General features: G+C 39.4%; 1 protein-coding gene across 1 annotated transcript in view; it reads right to left on the bottom strand.

Moving 5' to 3' along the window:
* Positions 1-1,813: 1,813 nt before the first annotated feature.
* The window catches only part of CCDC192 (coiled-coil domain containing 192), a 176,167-nt gene continuing 156,754 nt past the window's right edge, over positions 1,814-21,226 (bottom strand). The window contains exon 7 of the mRNA XM_045571118.1: positions 1,814-2,137. Coding sequence (XP_045427074.1) covers positions 1,851-2,137 — 287 coding nt within the window. The 3' untranslated portion in view covers positions 1,814-1,850. The remainder of the gene's footprint in view (positions 2,138-21,226) is intronic.

Below are 21,226 nucleotides of genomic sequence, written 5' to 3'. Positions count from 1 at the left end.
TAGCTTTGTATGAAAACAGAACCTACTGGTCAAACTCATGTTTGCTTGTTTGTGTAAGTGAAACTCTAGAGCCAATGTTGCAAAACTATTTTGAGTCCCAAACTCAATTACATCCTTAAGAAAAAGGTCAAGTTTAGAAACTTTGTTTTGCAGCTAGTCAGGATACGTAGTAATTGGATTATAAACTAGTTAAATATGGTAGAAGACTACTCACCTTGGTTTGCAAGGAATGGTTCTCCTTGAGGTGGGGATGCGGGGATAGTCTTTCAATCTGGGAGCAAACAAGTGACAGTTTTGCTTAAAGCCAGCCATAAACCAGTGTGTTTTAAAAGGTAATTCTTGGTGTGTGTGTGTGTATGTGTGTGTGTGTGTGTGTGTGTGTGTGTGTGTGTATGTAGGGATTGAGCAAAGAAGAGAGAAAGAACTCTTGGACATGGACAATAGCATAGTGACTAGGGCGGGGGCAGAGGTAGAAGAAGGTATAGGAAAGATAAATGGTGGGGGAGGAAAAGAAAAGAATTAAAAAAATAAAAATAAAATGTAATTCCTGAAATACATTTATCGGGAATGCCACAGGTGTTTGTTAAAATGCATACTCCCAGGCTATACACATAAGCCTAGGATTATGCATTCTTACTGATCAGCCATGCTTATAAATTTGAGAACCTCTAATAAAGTTGTGCTAATCAGGTTTACCCACAGTCACCCCCACATTCTCTTCTCCATTTTCCATCTCTCATTACAATCACCCCTACATTTAAGGAGACTCTTGTGTTTCTATGAACTCCTGAATGATAAAAGTTGTGACACTCATGTTTGCTGTGTTTTTTGTGGCATCTATTGTTATGCCTGGGGATAGAAGAGTTTTAATGAGTATTTGTTGGACTGGATGAATTAAATAGAGAGGTAGAAAATACAGTCAGAATAATAGAAGAGCTAGAGCTGTAGCCCAAGTCATGCTGTATTAGGACAGTGAGAACTAGGTACCAAAGTCTTCCTTAAAGTTAGTGCCTAACTGTTCCTTTTGGATGAAAAATGGTTCATTTGAGGGGGATACATAGAGAAGAAATATGACTCATTCTATTCCACTGATTATAAGGTAGCTTTCCTTTGCCCATTTTTTATTTTTCTGTTTTTTTTGTGTGTGCTGTTCACAACTTCTTGGTACAATCAGAACAGAGCACTATATTTTGCTCTGCTCTTGGTCTTGTTCCTGAGGGAAAAGTCAGTGTTTTTGTGTTTCCCAAAGGAGATGCTGTCCTAGGACACTTTTCCCAAAGGACTGCAGCTCTGACTCATCATCCATCCATCCATTCTTTCTTTGGATTGTTTTGGTTTTATTTCATTTCTACCCTTGCTAAGTGTTAATAAAACACTGAATGCCACAAACAAATACATTCTAGAGGACAAGAAAGGATAGATCTGGCCATTTGTTTGAGGCTTGCCCTCCATGACACTGTCCGTTCACAACTGAGCTGTATACTAAAATGGGATTGGTGGCCCTCCTCCCTTGCAGTGTGACAAACCTCTCATACCTCTCATCAGAGGATGATGCTAAATTCTTTGACTCTGTCTAATTTTGTGATTTTTCCCTCTCCCACTGTTACCAGAAATGCCTGAGAATGTAGAATGGATTACATGACTACAGATGCCTACAGGGGAAACAGTCAGTGTTTGCTTCTGAATACTTTTTTGTTTGTTTGTTTGTTTCCTTCTAATGTGAACATTATAAGATGTACCGAAACCCATGAATTTGAACTTGAGCTTGCCAATGAGGAGTCTGCTTGGGTTCTGGACTTTACCTCGATAACAATAAACTTTTATTTATCTATTCATTTTACTGGGAATCTTTACATATCCTTATCAGAGACCATAGAAATAATGCTATTATTAAATACATTTGGGGCTTCTTGTAAGCCTTTTGGAGAGTCCTGGACCTCTTGGGCAGGATGAGCCCCCCTCTCGGCTTCCAGCTGCTGAATCTTTCTCTCCTTTTCCTCTAACACTTCTTCCAGCTGAGTGATCTTCTCAGTCTGAAGGGAAATCTGGGTTGACAACTCCATAATCAGGCTCATTCTTCTATCACCTTCTTCCACAGGCGGGAGGCTGCCACAGTACTCTTCCGGTGAGCTGTCCTCTAAAACAAACAGGAAAAGGAAAGTCTGAGCAGTTTTAATTGAATTTCCCAGAACTCAAAGCGAGGGAAGATGAAAAGCTTCTTTTCTCACGTTCTTAAAAGACAACACAGATGTTGCATCATCTGGTCAAAGATACTGAGAATAGAATCTGGATCCCACTGACGGGGAGAGACTCTGGGTGCTCAGGAAAAAAGAACTTGGAAGCCCCAGGAGAGGGAGCAGACTCAGTCTTTGCCAACTCTCTCTGATGTGCATTTAACTTCTAATTAACCCTGGGAATGGGTAGTCCTTGAAAATCCAATCTAAAAACAAAAGCCATCCCAAGTTGCATGTTACCATTTCCTAAGATTTTTCACAGAAGTTACATTCCAGTAGAAATATGCTTCAATTTGAATTTTAATTCATTGGGAATGGAGGTTGAGGATGGGGGAGGAGGGGAAGAAGGTCATTGCCCCTGCTGGGAGAAGTGGTAATGAGAAAAGATTAGTTTCTTTAGCATTGGCAGAGCATAACTTGAGCTGATCTAGAAAAACTCTATTAGCATGGGATCTCCGATAGAGATTCGTTTCTTTTAGGTCTGAAGGCTTCTGAGCATTTCTTAATGAAAATCACAAATACTTCCTGGACATAAAAACTTATACTTTATCAATTTCTATCATTTTAACTCCTCAGATAAGGACAAAGCCCTGAGTAAGGAGGGAAAGGCTCCAATAAATCGGTGAAAGATTAGTGGCTGGCAGCAGGAAATTCTTGAAAAGAAATCTCACTAGACCATCAAAAAAGTTGAGCTGCTGAAAGCAAACCTCATCAGATTAGACTTTAGCAACATCTTCTTTAACACTCTCATCCTGCTGGGACCGGTTTGGCTCAGTGGATAGAGCGTCGGCCTGTGGACTGAAAGGTCCCGGGTTCGATTCCGGTCAAGGGCATGTACCTTGGTTGCGGTCACATCCCCACTGGGGGGTGTGCAAGAGGCAGCTGTTCGGTGTTTCTCTCTCATCGACGTTTCTAACTCTCTGTCCCTCTCAATTCCTCTCTGTGTAAAATCAATAAAATATATTAAAAAACAAAGAAACAAACAAAAAAAAACACAACACTCTCATCCTGAAATTTAAAAAAACCATTAAAATTATTTCTTGCATTATATAAAGAGGCTGATTTCAGAAATAGGAAGAGACACCAACATTTGGGTACAGTTGTAGGAATAATAGAGCCAGGAGCATATCAATGAATCTGATGTTCTTGATAGCTAGTTGTTACAGGAGTAGAAGGTTCAGCATTCACTCAATCACCAGTGAGAACAAGCCCCATAGCTGCACTTCTAATTGAGAATAAAAAAGTCTGCTGAGACAGCTTCGCTGTGGAAGTCATAAAGGCAGTTAATCACCCATTTCTCAGCAAATAGGACTAATCCCTCACTTTCCTGAGGGTGCCCAGGGTGAAAGCTTGTGCGCCCAATTACACAGTGGGCAGGGTGCTTTTGGCCCCATAAAACTGATGGGAAGAGAGATCAGACTGTCTCTGCTCCTATAAATTACTATTAGCAATATACGAGCTTTCAAGGAACCATGAAGAAATTTTTGTTCTGAACATTTGAAATTCTAACAATAATATTTAAGAAATATATTTTTTCTTTTATTACCTTTCTTTAAAAGCTGTGAAATAATCTCAGATCTCAAAGTAGCATTTAGTTTGTTGCCTTTGCAAAAGGCCTGTGCTTTTATGCCTAGATGGGAGTCCATATGGCAATAGGCCAGGGCATCACCTTTCCTTTTACCTGCCAGGCCTGTGCTGTCCAGTATGATAGCCACTAATCAGATATGGCCATTAACCAACTGAATGTGGCTAGTCTGAGTTGAGACATGCTATAATTGAGATGCACACTTGATCGAAAAGACTTAATTTAGCTTGGCCAGTGTTGCCCACTGGTTAAGTGTCAACCAATGGACCAGGAGGTTATGGTTCCATTATAGGTTGAGACACATTCTGAGTTGTGGCTCTATCCCCTGGGTGGGGCATGGAGGAGGCAGCCAATCAATGATTCTCTTTCATCATTGATGTTTCTATCTCTCTCTCCCTCTCCCTTTCCCTTCCTCTCTAAAATTAATTTAAAAAAAACATTTAAAAAAGACTTAGTTTTAAAAAATGTGAAATAACTCATTAAATTTTAAGGATTATGTGTTTAAATGATAATATTTGGGATCTGTTGTGTTAAAATTCATTTCAAAGATTAATTTCACTCATTTGTTTTTACTTTTTTAAAAACGTGGCTACTAAAAAATTTAAAATATTTGTGGCTCATCATTTTTTTTATTGAATAGTGACTTTCAATTGAATAGTTTCCTTTTATTCCTGTTAAACAATTTTTTTAAATTACAATTTTCATTCATATTTTGTATTAATTTCAGGTGTATAGCAAAGTGGTTAGGTAATCATATACTACTCACTAGTTCCCCCTGATATTTCCAGTACCCACTTGGCACCTTACATAGTTATTACAGTATTATTGACTATATTCCCTATCCTGTACTTTACATTCACAAGAATATTTTGTAACTACCAAGTGGTGATGTAGTTGCACAGGTTCAGAAAGGTGCAGAAAGAGGATAGATAATTGAACCCTCTGCCCACAGCTGGGCCAGGCTATGCTTAGCTCCGTAATGTCAGCCTTGAAAGAATAAAAGGCCCAAAAGAAATTGTGACATTTGCCTTTGACCATTTCCAACTTCTCACTCTTCATACTCTCAATATGCTTAGCAAAGTGCCACGTGAGAATTCTGTCAAAATGACTCACTAGTTCATAGCAGAACAAATTATAGTTTAAGGAGGATCTTAGACACTGAGAATTGGAATGTGCATTTCATGAGCGATGTGGTCCCACCTGTTTAGGAGTTTTTTTCTACCAACATCCCCAGTTGATTATTTTCTAAGTGAGTGGCTCTCAGACACTGGTGTCCCTCCAGCTCTTCAGAGTCATCTGCCAATTGGAACCAATGAATAAAATTTGTGTTTTGTCATCATGCAGCTACCCACTGCTACTGAGATATTCGACTGAGAGGGTCATGGGGGGGAAAGCCAGTTACAACTTGCTAATTCGAGAAAGGAGATGTGGTGGAGAGGCAGGTCCAAGAACCTATGGTACCGGAAAGCATTGCCTGGGGAATCCAGGAAGTTGATAGTTCAGTGTAAACAGTGATACAGTTGATGACAGTGGCCCAGTGAACGGTTGGAGAACTCTTTTCAGATTTTCCTAAATATTTCTAAAAAAAAAAAAAGGGTGTTCCCTGTTTGATCCCTTCATTGAACAGAGAAATGCTGATCTAGTTTCTGATTCAACTATCTCTAGCAATAGGAAGCACACATGTTCCCAGTTGGGTCTCAAGTATCCTCCATGGTCATCTTCTCTCATTTACTCAGTAATTGGACACAGGGGCACATAGAGAATGAATCCGATGCGATGGCTCCTACCCTCACAGTTGTGCAGGGAAGAGGCTGCACTGCGCTAGGCCCCACAGGACATTTAGGATTTAGCCTAAACAAACACCTCTGCTGGGTACTCACTGTGAACCCTTACTTTTCTCTCTTCCTTTCAAGCTAATGACCAAGGCTGCCAGCTATTTACTCAAGAAGAAAGACTCTTAAGGGTGAGGTGATTAAATACCTCATTCTGCCAGAGCCACCCAGGTTTACTGTTTGGCCTGAAAGACTATGTCAGCTTCCTCCTCTGTACAAATGCCCATCACTCTGACTCACCTACATGTTGGTTTTGAAAGCTATGTATATTTCTCAGTAACCACAAGGGAGTCCAGTTTCAACTATTGTCAAACTTGGACCTGAAAACTGGCACATCCTTGTCAAGACATTCTTCTCAGTGCTTGCCCAAAAAGCAAAATGACAATAAAAACCTTCCTAGTTTTCTATCCTTTTCTAGACTTTTACAGTGAACACTTGACAATGGTAATTCTCTGGAATAAATTATTCACTTAGTTTTTACACAAATATTTTACTTCTTGGAAATCAGATTAGTTATACTTCATGAATATTTTTCTACCTTCCCCCTTCACTGTTTTTTATTTGTCTAGAGTCCAGTCTCTCTAGTGGCAAATGATAGAGTTGGAAGGGTTTTCGATATCTTTCCACTAATGCCGTGAACACTTAAAATGCATCTGAAGTTGGCAGGTGTTTGTGGATTTGGGAAAAACAAGCAGCATTATAAGAACAGATTTGACTGGCAAATAAGTATGGTCAGTTAAAAGGATTAAAATATAGTGTGATATTTGCTAGGAATTTTCCATATGTATTACAAAACTTTCCATTTCATAATGATAGCCATTCTATTTGTTGTTGTTAATCCTCACCTAAGGATATGTTTTCTGTTGATTTTTTTAGAGAGAGTGGGAGGGAAGGAAGGAGGGATGAGAGAGAGAGAGAAACATAGACGTGAAAGTCACCTATTGATTAGTTTCCTCCTGCCCACACCCCAACTGGGGCATCGTGGATTGAACCTACAACCCAGGTACTTTCCCTTGACCAGGAATTGAATTTGCAACTCTTCAGTGTGTGGGAAGATGTTCTGGCCACTGAGCTGGTAACCATTCATATTGCAGGATTATGCTTTAGAAGAAAAATTTGAAGTGCAGTGGCAGACTGGAGCAAATATATATCTCCACCTATAAACAGTCCAACAGCTCCATATCTAAAAACTTAAAATTATCTGTTTTGGTAAGTGTTTGGGAGGGGACAAGATACTTAGTTGCAACAATGATGGAAAGGCTGCAGCCCTAATTACATGGAGAAGTTCGTTTCTCTGGGAGCAATGAGATCAGAGAACTTGTAGAACACTTGGTGCAAAAACACTTGGGAAAAACAAGAAGCCCAAGAGAGACTGTAGGACGCACTTGTTGCCTCAAGTTCATAGGGCCGCAAACAGACGCTGATGCTGTGCCCCCACCTGTCCCCAGAACCAGCACAAGGGGTCTGACTGATGTGGATGCTTTGAGGATGTGTTTGGTGTTTGCAGACCAGGGCTGAAGATAATCACTCACCGGTAACTGCTAGCATCACTCCGGTGGTGGCAGAATGCTCTCATGGCAGGATGTGCGGAAGCTAAGCAGACGGAGGGAACTGCAGACTCCTGGCCTCCTTCCTGTGTCACTCTGAGGCATATGCTAATTCTCTTGCCCAGCACATGCAGTTAAAGTATCACAGTTGCTTCATATCTGGCCACCCTACTTCTGTTACTGCCCCTTCAGTCTGGTTGCAACTCTGCTCGGAGAGATCTCATTCAAATTATGTTGGGTCTTGACACTCTTGTGTCCAAAATCCTCTACTGATTTTTCATCTCAGGTGACTAAAAACCCAAGTGCTTACCCTGCAAGGTCCTATATGATTATTTACCTCCCGCTTTACCTCTCTGACACTTCTATTCCTTCTCTCCTCAGTCATTCTGCTACATTCCCACTGTCCTCAGCCCTAATAGACCAGGTGTGTTCCTACCCCAGGGCCTTCGTATTTGCTATTTCCTCTGCCTGGATAATTGTACCCCTGATACATACATGGTTAGCTCTCAGTTCCTTCAGGTCCTTCCTTTCCAAAGTAACCTACACACAATGAAACCCTTCCTTGGCCATTTAGCCTACAATTTCAACCTGACTCTGATTGCTAAACATGTCAAATCCCTGTTTCCTGGTTTATTTTCACTGACATGCTGTTTCTGACTATTCTATACTTTATTTCTCCCTTGTTGGTAATCTCTCATCCCACACTAGGATGAAAGCTCCATGAGGGCAGAGCTTTTTGTCATTTTTTAAAAAATTATTTTTTATTGATTTCAGAGATGAAAGAAGAGGGAGAGAGAGAGAAACATCAATGATGAGAGAGAATCATGGATCAGTTGCCTCCTGCACACCCCCTACTGGGGATGGAGCCCACAACCCAGGCATGTGATCTTGACCAGAATTGAACCCAGGACCTGTCAGCCAGCACGCTGACACTCTATCCACTGAGCCAAACCAGCTAGGGCTATTGTCATTTTTTAAGTGAATAAATAAATAAAAGTTAAGTGCATATTTGATAGCAATGGCTGGCCCAAAGGTTTTAATTGGTGTATCATTAGTTTGGTTCCTACATTTCTTAGCAGGCACATATATATTTTTTCCACACACAGTTTTTCATTACTGCATATTTTTTTCCTGATAATAAATTGTCATTATTGTACAACATTGCACTTAACAACTCTGAGTTGTTGTATTTTTAATTTAAAAAATGGAAAAGTTAGAGTAGATCTCTCCCAGATCTGACTTAGACTCTATGACCTATAAAAATGGTTCTCCAAGCCGGCAGCTGAAAGCTTCATTTATGCGGAGAATCCTGCCTTGCTGCTGAAATTCTGCTGAGTGAATCCAGGAGGGCGTCTGTGAATCTATATCTTTATGAAGCTCTCCAGGTAATTCTGATGATCAGCCGGGTTTTTGCAGTTTGATTTCTGCTGACCTGCAACAAGGCATGATGAACTAAGCTTTTGGTTAAATCCTAAAAGGTAGGCCAGAAATCTCTCAGGCAAGTCTCTTCTTGACAAGACTGCCAGCCCCACAGTGAGAGGAGAGAGAGTACCTCTAATACACTCCTTGTGCCTCTGCTCTGTCACCTGACATGGCTCAGCCTGCAAATGTTACTCGCTGACCAAATGCATCCATGGTCCTTCTGGCATCCACTCCTCCTCTCATTAGCTTAAAGCTCAGCAGCACCTTGTCAGTCCTAACATGGCTGAATTATTTCCAGAATACCCAGAGAAAATGAGGAATGCTTTAGGGTTTGTTTCTGTTTTGGCTTCTGGTTCTGCTTCCCAGGGAAAGGATGGACGCCTTTCCTCAGGAGTGCTCTGGAGAGGAGTCTCTCTTTTCCTCATCATAAGGGGTGGGTGGGGAAGGGAGAGATCCCGCCTTTGGGTGGAAGCACAGTGGCTCCCCTGCTTCCATGAGGCTCACAGCTACCTCTGCCACACAGGGAGAAAGAGAATCCCTTTCTGCAGCTCTGAGTCAAGGGTTTTCTGCCTGGAGCGTGCTAGAATCAGCTACTAGCTACTGTGTCCAAGAGGACTGATAAGAACAGAAGGCTGTGTGAAGTCTTGGCAGTAGTGCAGGAGGCTGGGAGAGGCATTTGTGTGGAAGAGCAAGTGAGGATGTTTAAAAAGGAATATTAAAAGAAATATTAGTAAATGAATATAGGTTTGTATATGGAACAGTGGCTACACACTGCCTGCTGGGCAGATGGCAGTGCTGTTTTCCACCTTCGATCTACACCACTGGGGTGAAATGTTTTACTCGGGTGAGGGTAGGACAGCACAGGGTAACTTGGCCTAATAGCTCCCTTTCTGGGCAGGGCTCCTTCCTGCCCCTCCAGGGTCTTGAATCACATCAGGTTATTCTACAGGAGTTCTTTGACAAGGTTGAGAAATGACACAAACATTATTATAACAATTCACCTGAGGTATGGCAAGAGAAAAACCAATCTAAGCAGAATAAATGTGTGTGTGTGTGTGTGTGTGTGTGTGTGTGTGTGTGTGTGTTTGGGGGGTAGGGGGTGGGGTGAGGGTAAGGGAGGGGGCAGCTCTTCTTCCTTTTCCTTTAAATAGAATAATGAATGAGCCCAATGACTGACAGCCTGGCAAGAGGCCAACTAGGAAAAATGGATCCTGATAGGAGAATAGGAAATTCAAGAGAGAGAGAGAGAGAGAGAGAGAGAGAGAGAGAGAGAGAGAGAGAGAGAGAGAGAGAGAGACACCTAAGAGATTGTGTGAAAGGAAGGAAAAGGAGAGAAAAGATGAGGACTGTTTCCATGCTTATCTGACGTGGGATTAGTATGGACTCAGGTCAATCAGAGGAGTATGAATAGAGGTTATGTAACATTATTTGGACTGCATGTTGAGCATCTAACAGTGAGACTTTTCCCTGCATTTCTTCCTGATGCACAGATAAAATGAGAAATGCCAATTTAGTTTATTTGTATTAATTTTCAAAAGATGTCACAGTTTCTGTGTTGTGTGGCATTGAGAAATAAAATAATGCTCTAGTAATAAAAGTATTGTCAGGGTTAGTTTTTTTTTTTTATAATGACAATGAAAATTGGATGTTCTGGGTGCATGTGTGCTGAAAGATGTGATAGAGGATTCATCATTTTTGTTGGTCAGGATTTGCTTGTTAAAACTATGCAAGGGAACGTGGTTTGTGAAGAGGGATAACAAGTCATTTTGATTTTGCTGACTTGACACTGCTCTTAAATATTCCTGACAACAGGACACTTGGATACACTCATTTTTGTGTAGAAAATTTTGAGTGACATGGACAACTAAACCTCTCAATACATGGCTCCCTCTCTTCCTTAAACCTTTCTTATTTTCTTCCTTTTGAGTAGCTTTAGGACAATAGTGATAGCAACATTGAATTTTATGAGTTCCCCAGATAGAGTTCTGGTTCTAGGCTCACTACTGCTTGGCTGGAGTTAAGGGGTCAATGCATAAGATGTAATAAATTGCAAGAATACTATAAGGACAGAGACTTTCTCCTTCACCAAACTTTAATCAGGTTCCTCTGAGCCTTGTCTTGACTAATCTTCAAGAGCCCAGTTGTAGCAAGAACCTTGCTAAGTCATTTTAGAGAGAAACCTCCCATCCCCTCTCATCCTTGGTATCTGATCATTCTCAATATCTGGTGCAATTTCTCCTCTTCCACTAACCCTTCAGGTGATAACTAATCATTGTGGCCCACCTTCCTCCTCCTCTTAGCCATCTTCTATCTGTGCACCCCTCCACTGTGCTCTTTGGCTACAAATACCCACTTTTCCTTGTTATATTCAGAGTTGAGCCAACCTCTCTTCGCTAATGTGATAGTCTATCCCATTTGTCCTGAATATAGTCATCCTTACCATTTTAACAAGTGTCAGAATAATGATTTCTTTAAAGATAGCAGCTGAAGGATCACAAGAATTTATTTGGGTTGTTCATTTATTTTGCCCTGGAACATTTAAAATGATAAAATCAACTCCTGCTAAGTGGGATCTTCACATCACCCAGAACAAATTCTCCAAGTGTTGAACACTCCGTCATTTGAGAATGATCTTGCTGAAATTCATTACTGACAGTTTTACTTATGTAAAACATCAAGAAGTGGAAACTCTTAAGGCTCCATCCATAATTCTCAGCAAGCTTGTCAGAGTACTTGAGAAATAGGGAGGCTTGGAAAGCAAGATCATCTTGAATGACCTCTGAATATTTGTCACTGTTGACAGGTCCCCTTAAAACACCCTTCCCTTCACTTCTGTAATATGACACTCTTCCTCCAAACTTTGTGACTACTCCTATAGTATCATTTTATGGGCTCCTTCTCAGAGCAATTACTATATGGAGATCCCTATGTTCCTGGTCTTAAACTTTCTTCATTCTCTACATAGAGGGAATGTGGCCTTGGTTGCAATCTATTTGTGTGAACGAGGCCCACACTTACCACTCTAGGTTAGATCTGAGAGCTCTGGACTCATAAACATCTAAGATGCAATATGTTCAGGACTGGACTCATTATCTAACTTCCAAAATTGATCTCCTTCCAGTGTTCACTAGTGAGTAAAATGGCATCATTGTGCATCTTTGTGCTAACATCATATCTGAGATTTATATTGGATTGCTCCTTTGCTCTTCCATCCATCTTATTACAGAGTCCTGTTGATTTAAACTCCTAACTTTATCTAATAGGGTCCACCCATTAGGTCAGGCTCCTGCAAAATCCTTCACCTCTGTGATTTATAATTTTCATTCAAAAATTACATCCTTAATCTTTCTAGGGTACTATTGTTGTTGTTGTTGTTAATCCTCACTTGAGGATATTTTTTTCAATTGATTTTTAGAGAGAGTGGAATGGAGGGAAGGGGGAAAAGAAAGAGAGAGAGAAAGAGAAACATCCATGTGAGAGACACATTGTTTTGTTGCCTCCTGCACATGTCCTAACCAGAGTCAGGGATCAAACCTGAAACCCAGGTAGGTGTCCTTGACCCAGAATCAAACCTGAGATCTCAGTCTGTGGGCTTATGCTCTAACCACTGAGAAAACTGGCCAGGGCTGGGTTACTATTTTATTAAGGAGTTTCCCGAACTCCATTATTTCCTTCTCAGATTTAGTCACATTATAAAAATAGTAATTTTTCATAAGAAACTAACAATCTAGTGTAGACCACTTATCAGATGACACAAATGGGCTTTAGAATGGCCCATTTGAGCACTTGGACATACAAGGTTCAATTCAGAAGAGATCAAGAGGAAGTAGGTTGTAGAGAAGGAGACATAAAAGTGGATTAAGTGCACGAGAAGAAATAGCAGAGTCAAAGTAGGTAAAAAAGCATCAAAGTGGGAGGGCCCTTGTGCACTTGACAGAAATCGCTCACAGAAACCAACACTACTTATCAATGTTGCTTTCTCTATAGGTAATCATATCTAACTTTTTAAAAATTAACTCTTTCCCTTTTATTTTGTGCAACTTGCTGTTACTTTACATTTTATACTAATGAGACAACAGTAAAAACTGACTCAGAAATGGATGAGGGCCAGGGATGTCTCTGCTACGTTGCTAAATGGGCAGCATAGAAGTGCCCTGTTCTCAAAGACAGCCTACGGAACACAGTCCTTTCAATTCCTCCTCCCAGTGGAATCCATTCCAATTTTATCAGTTGATTATATGTTTTTTTTAAATTTCAACATGTAATTCAAAAGATAATTCAAAAGTGATGGAGAAATTTCCTAAGAAGGAATGCAAACAAGCTTTTCTTTATGTAGAAAGTCTTCTAATATTTGGTACAAGCATTAATTTTCATAGATGGTTTCCCATTAGTGACATACTTGGCCACATAAATTATATGCCTCAAGAACATTGTTAAAGCTAATGGTAAGGAAGTTGTTTTCTGGTTGAGCTGAAATCTAATGCACTTTAGAGAAGCACAAAATATTGTCTAGGACAGCAGTTGCCAACCAGTGGTCCGTGGACCACTGATGGTCTCTGAGGTCTGAAAGGTTGGTGACTGCTGGTCTAGGAGATTAAGAACAATATTCAGCAAAAGGCTTCCAGGTTTATTCTGGGAAGTTCCATTGTATGTATTTTGAACATATTATACAAAAATATGAGAAAAATATATATAATTTTAGAGTTGTCAAAGAACTTCTATAACTATGGCTTTCCTTTTTCTGTAGCTCTCCCTGCCTCTTTGTAATCTCTATATATAAAAGCCTAAGTGATTGTCATGACTGGAATGACCTGTGGACTATTCGCTAGGATACGCACTGACCACCAGGGGAAGACATTCAATGCAGAAGCTGCTCCCTGGTGGGCAGTGTGCTCCCATAGTCAATCTCCCATGGCCTCTTCTCCCCAGCCAGCCTCCATAATGGCCTTGATTGCTGGCCTGGGGGGGGACCCCACCTGTGCATGAATTCATGCACTGGGCCTCTAGTTATAATCATAAGACAAGAGGTAAAGAGTAGAAGAAAAGGAAGTGAGGAAAGAAATGAATACTTACAGAGCTCCTACTTTAAGACATTTTACTAAGAACTTGTTTAGCAATCACACCAAAGCAGAGTATAATATCGATAAATGTTTACATCATATATCTATTATTATGACCAATAGTACACAAATTCTTACATAAGAGTGAGTCTGACCTGACCAACTTGGCTCAGTGGTTGAGCATAGTTGAGCATGGTTGAGCATTGATCTTTGAAACAGGAGGTCATGGTTTGATTTCCAGTCAGGGCACATGCCCGGGTTGTGGACTTGATCCCCAGTAGGGGGAATGCAGGAGGCAGCTAATCAATGATTCTTTCCCATCATTGATGTTTCTATATATCTCTCCCTCTCCCTTCCTCTCTGAAATCAATAAAAATGTATTATTTTTAAAACGGGGGGTCTGAAATGTGTAGGCTGCTTTTCAACTTCATATCACCCCCTCCCTAGAGTCAGGTATCCACGTAAGCCCATGTAATTTTTGTTGCATCAACATATTCTCCTGGTCTTGGGTTATAGCATATCAATGGGGGTCATATTCTAAGTATTTCTCAATTGTTTATGAAATATTCCTGAATAAAACAACAGGTTCAGTGTCTCTATTATTAATTTTTGTTTCTATTATTAATTTCTGAGCTAGAAAATGCTAAGGTAATAGGAATCTTAAGAATTGGCAGCAGGATTACCATTAAGACTTGTGGCATTTGTTCTGTCTACTTTCCAAGATGATCCTCCCAATGTTTCTGGTTCTAGCCACCTGGATAAACAAAGGCTTAGGAATACAGTAATATCGAGCAGGCCAAGGTTTCAGCTTTGTCTTTGGTTTAAGATATAGTAATTATTTAAATTTAATCTGTATTATGTATTAATTGGTCAATTCTATTCTTTCAACCACTTAAACCTTCAAATAAGAAAGTATGCCTAAAATTGTTAAAGTATCTGTTATTTGTGTATTTTTTTTAAAGATTCAGATTGAGTTTAGTCAATCAGATAAGGTGAACTTTTACTTGCAGTTGGCCTCAAAGAATCAACATCATTTGTGACTTTGTCAGTCAGGGTGATTTCAATTCCACATAACAGGACAAATGACTATCAGCAACTTAGACAATAGGGAGTCTATTATTGCACAGGGTGAAGTCGGGGGAATTCCAGGCTTAGCTCATTCTGTGGCTCAAGAAAGCCAGGTTGAAAAAAAAGAAAGAAAAGAAAAAGAAAGCCAGGTTGGCTTTGTTAAGTTCTCTTGATTTTCTCTATTTGTTGAGGTGGCTATATTCTTCACAGGTCATTGTCTAAAAGTTGAAAGAGAAAGTTTTGTCTTATCTCCCCATGGCCTTTTTTATTTATTTATTTTTTTAAAAGATTTAGGAAAGCTTCTATGATAATCACAGCAGAAATATATATATAGAAATATATATATAGGAATATATATATAGAAATATATATATAGAAATATATATAGAGAAATATATATATAGAAATATATATATATATATATGTATTTCTAAAGCAGCCCTTGACAAGGTAATAGAATCACCATGATTGGTTAAAACTAATAAACATTAACATTCTGGGGTGGATGGGAGGATGCTTGAAATACATTATATGACTAAATTATGAATAAAATTGGGGTTCTTATTAAAAAGAATAGTGTCTTTTGTGTAGGTGACTAACAGTCTGCCATTGTGAACGAAACTGATTTTACACAAAATGCCAATAAGAGAGGGTCATTCACTACCATTTTTGTTGCCAAAAAACCTGGAAGCCCAACTCTAAATGGCCTAAGTAATAAAGAGAACGTATTGAGATAGGGCTAGTTTCAGGCAAGACTTGAACCAGTAGGCCCAGTTAAATAACTGAAGGTCTTTTGGTCTCTCTGTTCTTTCTTTACAATGTCAGCTTCTTTCTAAGCCTGGCACTATTCTGGTAGCCAGATGATGCCACTGTCTTCCAGGGATAAACGTCCATCTTTCTATCTAGTGCCGAAGAATATCCTTAAATATCCACTACAGAAAAAAATAGGAGGCTTTTCTTTCCCATAAGCTTCCATAAATATCCCTCACAGTCCATTGGCTCTAGACAAAGAAATAGAATAATCATGATTGGTTAAGACTAACATATTAACATATTAACATTCTGGGATAGGTGAGGCAGATTATATTAGATTATAAACTAATCTCTGAACCAATGGTTGGGATATGCAATTGATGTTGAAACTTATAACATTATAATGCATTTAAACAGTAATTTTCTTTTGTTTATATATTTATTTTTATTGAATTTATTGGGGTGACTTTAATAAAATTATATAGGTTTCAGGAGTACAATCTTATAATATATCATCTGTATATTATATTGTGTGTTCACCACCCCAAGACAAGTTTCCTTTCATCACCATTCATCTCCTCTTTACCCTCTCCTACCTCCCCTCACCCCCCTTTCCCTCTGATAATCACAATACTCTTATCAGTGTCTGAGGTTTTTCTTTTATTCCTTCCCTCTTCCCTCAACCCCCATCACTTAATCCCTTCTCCCTTTTTCATCACTTCCTCTCTGGCAGCTGTCAGTCTGTTCTCTGTATCTATAAGTCTGTTTCTTTTAAAAAATATATATATATTATTGATTTTTTTTACAGAGATGAAGAGAGAGGGATAGAGAGCTTTAGAAACATCGATGAGAGAGAATCATTGATCAGCTGCCTCCTGCACACCCCCTTCTGGGGATGTGCCTGCAGCCAAGATACATGCCCTTGACTGGAATTGAACCTGGGACTTTTAAGTCTGCAGGCTGACGCTCTATCCACTGAGCCAAACCAGTGTTTCTATTTTGTCTGTATAACAATAATTTTCTGACATAAGTGAAAGGAAGTCATGAAGAGAAGTGAATGAATGAATGAATGAATAATGAATAAAGAAAGATCTCTTCCAATTATTATGAATTTCATATTGTAGCCATTTTGCTAATAAGAGTTTCAATAAATGGAATAAGTCTTGTCTAGAAGATTGCTTACTGTAAAGCAAATAATAAGAATCAAATATATAGGAAACATGTAATAAAAGCTACACCAATATCAAAATTCTAGCGGAATAAGGAGATGATAATTTTGAATACCATTTATTGGTTTTGAAAAATATTAAGAAGTTATTTATTGTGACATTTTGATATTCGGGAAATTGAATTAATTTTCCCCCCCTAAAGAACAGAGTTCAATTAGTTTAGGTTCAAATTTGGCTCTGATATTTGTTTTTCATTTGAAGAGACTCTTTAAATCTAACTAAGAAGAAATATTTTTAAAAGCATGTATTGTTTAGTGCACAGTGATGTTTAATGCCAGAAAGTCAACATTTCCAAAATGGCTACTGTATACATCACAAAGTAAAATTATATATATAATTAATAGTACCTAAGAGCCAGGAAGTGAATTATATGATTCAGTATGAGAAGAAAGGGCAGCTTTCAAAAGATGCAAGAGGAAGGTTCAGGGCCTACACCTACATGGATGGCCACTACAATAATTTCCTAAAGTCTAGGACAAATCAGCCCCTCTGTGTGTCAGCCTCTTTATTTATAAAATAAAAATATGAACCTATGTAATCAATGAAAAATTTTCTTGGCTCTATCATTCTGTAATTGTACTAGGGACTTTGAACTTCTGGGCATATATTTTAAACTATTTTGTTACTTAACATACTGTATTGTATTGTTAGTTTACATGTTGGCACTTAAGCTTTGTATACCTGGTATATAACAACCCATTAGACATTTATATTGCCTAGTAGTGGGTTCATAATAAATGCTGGATTCTTGCTGAGTTAAATTGGAGACAATGATGATGATTGAGACTCTGTCTTCTTCAGCAAATGAGAGGTAGGAGTGAACAGTTTACTGAGTATCCATCTAATGTCACTATGACCCCAAATATCGGAAAACAATCAAAAAAGGACAAAAGGTGGACAGAAATAACTTGGTTAATACTTCGTAGGCTTTCTTAGCTTCCTGGAAACTATGAGCCCTATTGATGATAAACCACTAAGTTACATATTTGCACATGATGAAATTCTCAAGTAGAAATTTTAATTAAAATTAAAAAGAAGATTCGTACAATTGGTTTAATGTTAATAATTGGTATAATAAATGTTTGAAAAGCCAATAAGATACCATAAATCCTCAAATCATCATCTATCTGGAAGGATGGTATAGGTGTGCAGGTGTGTGGGTCTCTGCATGTGTAAATGTTGTCTGTAGGGTCCAAGAATATCCAGAGAGGAAGTAGGTAATGTGACACAGAAAGTAACAGAGGGTAAGTCCAGATAAAGGATTCAATGGGAAATCCTTTACGTGAACTTACCCCACCTGAAAGTTGCACTCTGTCAAAATGGCCCACCCTGCTCCTGCAGCACAGGATAGAAGAAACAAAGGAACAGAGAGAAAGAGAGAGAGGGGGAGAAGGAGATGTAGTGAGGCGGCCTTGAGGGAAAAGCTACAGGAATGAGCAATCCTTGGGCAATTTTACGAGGATGCTTTGAAAAAGTGATTCCCAGCACTGTCTTAGCAGTTGTAATGTAGAATCCTATGTCTAATTTCAGTGAGAAAAATGTTATGCTTTGAGGGAGAATTTTGAACAACTGCTGATAGACAGAGAATTCTGCTTTAAGTACAGAAGCCCTGATACAAAAGAGTGACTCTGCCATATACAATCTGAAACTGGGACAGTGCAGGACAGGCAAGAACAGCGAATCCTGCAGAACCATGGCAATGATGCAAAATATAAACAGGATCAGAAAGGAGCTGGTGTTTATCTACAAATTTGTTGATGAGTAGGATTGGATGTTAATATGAGAATTACATGGTTTGCTTAAGGTAAATTTAGAAAACTGTATACAGTGTGTTTTATAGTATGGTTTCAGGCCTTATCAATCCACTCATCTTTACAAAGTTCTTAGTAAAAAAAGCCTTCAGATCTTGTTGGAGATAGACATGGGAACCAGGTGGAAGCATCTGACCCGAGCAATCAAGTACCTGGAGTGGTAAAACTGGATAAGCAGCATCATTTTCCAAGTGCTGCTTGAATAAGCCTGATCCTATCTGGTTGTGTCACACATTCCATATGCATAATTCTCCCACAACCAGAATTACCCCAGGTCACATACATATAAGCATGACCAGAGCCAGTAGAGACTAGCTAAAATAATATATTCAAGGAAATACAAAGTTGTCAACCACTCCTACATCAAGAATACTATACTTTTATATAAAAGCCAACATAAAAGCTTGGTTTCATAATAAAGTCTAAGGATTAGCATCAACTAAGATAAAAAAGTAAGTAAGAAAGATAAAATAAATTCACATTTTTTAATGAGACTCAGGTTTTTTTTTTGTTTGTTTGTTCGTTTGTTTTTTAGATTTGGACTCACTCATTTATCCCACGAAGTGTCTATTATACACAAGCATCTAAGTCCTCGGGGATAAAACAGTGATTCTAAGCCAGTCTCAACCCTTAAGGAAATTCTCTAATGCTCAATTCTTTATATATATACACACACACACACACACACACACACACACACACACACACACACATATATATATATATTAAATTTAATAAATCTTTATTGCTCAGATTATTACAATTGTTTCTCCTTTTCCCCCCATAGCTCCCTTCCACCCGGTTCCCACCCCACCCTCTGCCCTTACCACCCTCCTCCCTTGTCCTCATCCATAGGTGTACAATTTTAGTCCAGTCTCTTCCTGCACCTCCCACACCCCTTTCTCCCTGATAATTATCAATCCACTCCCTTTCTTTGCCCCTGATTCTATTGTATTCACCAGTTTATTCTGTTCCTCAGATTTTAAATTCACTTGTTGATAGATATGTATTTGTTGATCATAATTTTTATCTTTACTTTTTTCTTCCTCTCCTTAAAGAATATCTTTTAGCATTTCATGTAATACTGGTTTGGTGGTGATTAACTCCTTTAGCTTTTTTTTTTAATCTGTGAAGCTCTTTATGTGCCCTTCAATTCTGAATGATAACTTTGCTGGATATAGTAATCTTGGTTGTAGGTTCTTGCTATTCATCACTTTGAATATTTCTTGCTACTCCCATCTGGCCTGCATAGTTTCTGTTGAGAAATCAGCTTATAGTCATATGGGTGCTCCCTTATAGGTAACTAACTGTTTTTCTCTTGCTGCTTCTAAGATTCTCTCTTTGTCGTTTGCCCTTGGCATTTTCATTATGATGTGTCTTGGTGTGGTCCTCTTTGGATTCCTTTTGTTTGGGGTTCTGTGAGCTTCCTGGGATTATAAGTCTATTTCTTTCATGAGGTGGGGGAAGTTTTCTGTCATTATTTCTTCAAATAGGTTTTCAGTATCTTGTTCTCTCTCTTCTTCTGGCACCCCCATAATTCAGATGTTGGTACGCTTAAAGTAATCCCAGAGGCTTCTTACACTATCTTCAACTTTCTGGGTTCTCTTCTCTTCTTGCTTCTCCGGAAGAGTGTCCTTTGCCTGTTTGTATTCCAAATCTCTGACTTGATTCTTGTGTTTCTCCAGTCTGCTGTTGGGTCTCTGTATAATATTTTTTATTTCAATCAGTGTATGTTTAATTTCTAGTTGGTCCTTTTTCATATCCTCGAGGGACTCATTAAGTTTATTGGCCTTTTCTAGGAAATTCTTGAAAAACCTTATAACCATGGTTTTGAACTCTATATCCAACCTTTTGTTTTGCTCTGTTTCTTTCATTTGAGATATGTTTCCTTGTCTTCCCATTTTCACTGCTTCCCTGAGTTGGTAGGGTGGCTTTGTGTGTTTGGTGTCTTATATGGGCTGGTGGGTCAGCCTCCCCAGTTACCTGAGGTGGACACTCTTGGTGCTCCCCCTTGTGGATGGTGTGTACAGCCTTGTTGTAGTTAAGTCTTGATGGTTGTTGGTATCACTGGGAGGAATTGACCTCCAGGCCAATTGGATGTACCCTGTTTCCCCAAAAATAAGACAGTGTCTTATATTAATTTTTTCCCCAAAGTTGCACTAGGTCTTATTTCCAGGGGATGTCTTATTTTCGGGGAAACACTGTATCAGCTGTGTCTATGCCAGGATACCTTCTGTACTGAAGACAGTCTTATAGGATCAGACTTGCAAAATTGCAAAAGCCTCTGTGCTCAGCTTGGATGGGGTGGAGTCTCAGGGCTGAGCCGACAGTCTTGGCTTCCTGTCAGCCCTGCCCTTCCTATCAGACCTCTGCCTTCCATGGATCCCCTGAGTTTTTGCCTGACAGTCCAGATTCCCCTTGTAAGAGTGTGGGTGCTCCAGGGGCTTGGCCTGAACTGGATTTCAGTGCTCAGTGCAGTCAGGACCTTCTGACTCCTTCTGCTATGGAGAAGCCGCAGTAACCTCCGTGGTCAGACCTCTCTGTGCCCACTCACTGGTATGCGACTCTAGACCCTGCCTGCTGCGGCTCCCGGCTCCCCCGAGTCTCCCAGTCTCTGAGTCTCCGGGTGCCTTTTTCTATAGTTCAGACTCCACCCATATGAGCCTGGGCCCACAGGGTTTCGGC

The sequence above is a fragment of the Pipistrellus kuhlii genome, unplaced genomic scaffold (genome assembly GCF_014108245.1).
Source record: "Pipistrellus kuhlii isolate mPipKuh1 unplaced genomic scaffold, mPipKuh1.p scaffold_m20_p_4, whole genome shotgun sequence".
NCBI lineage: Eukaryota > Metazoa > Chordata > Mammalia > Chiroptera > Vespertilionidae > Pipistrellus > Pipistrellus kuhlii.
This window is presented reverse-complemented; position numbering and strand designations above follow the sequence as displayed.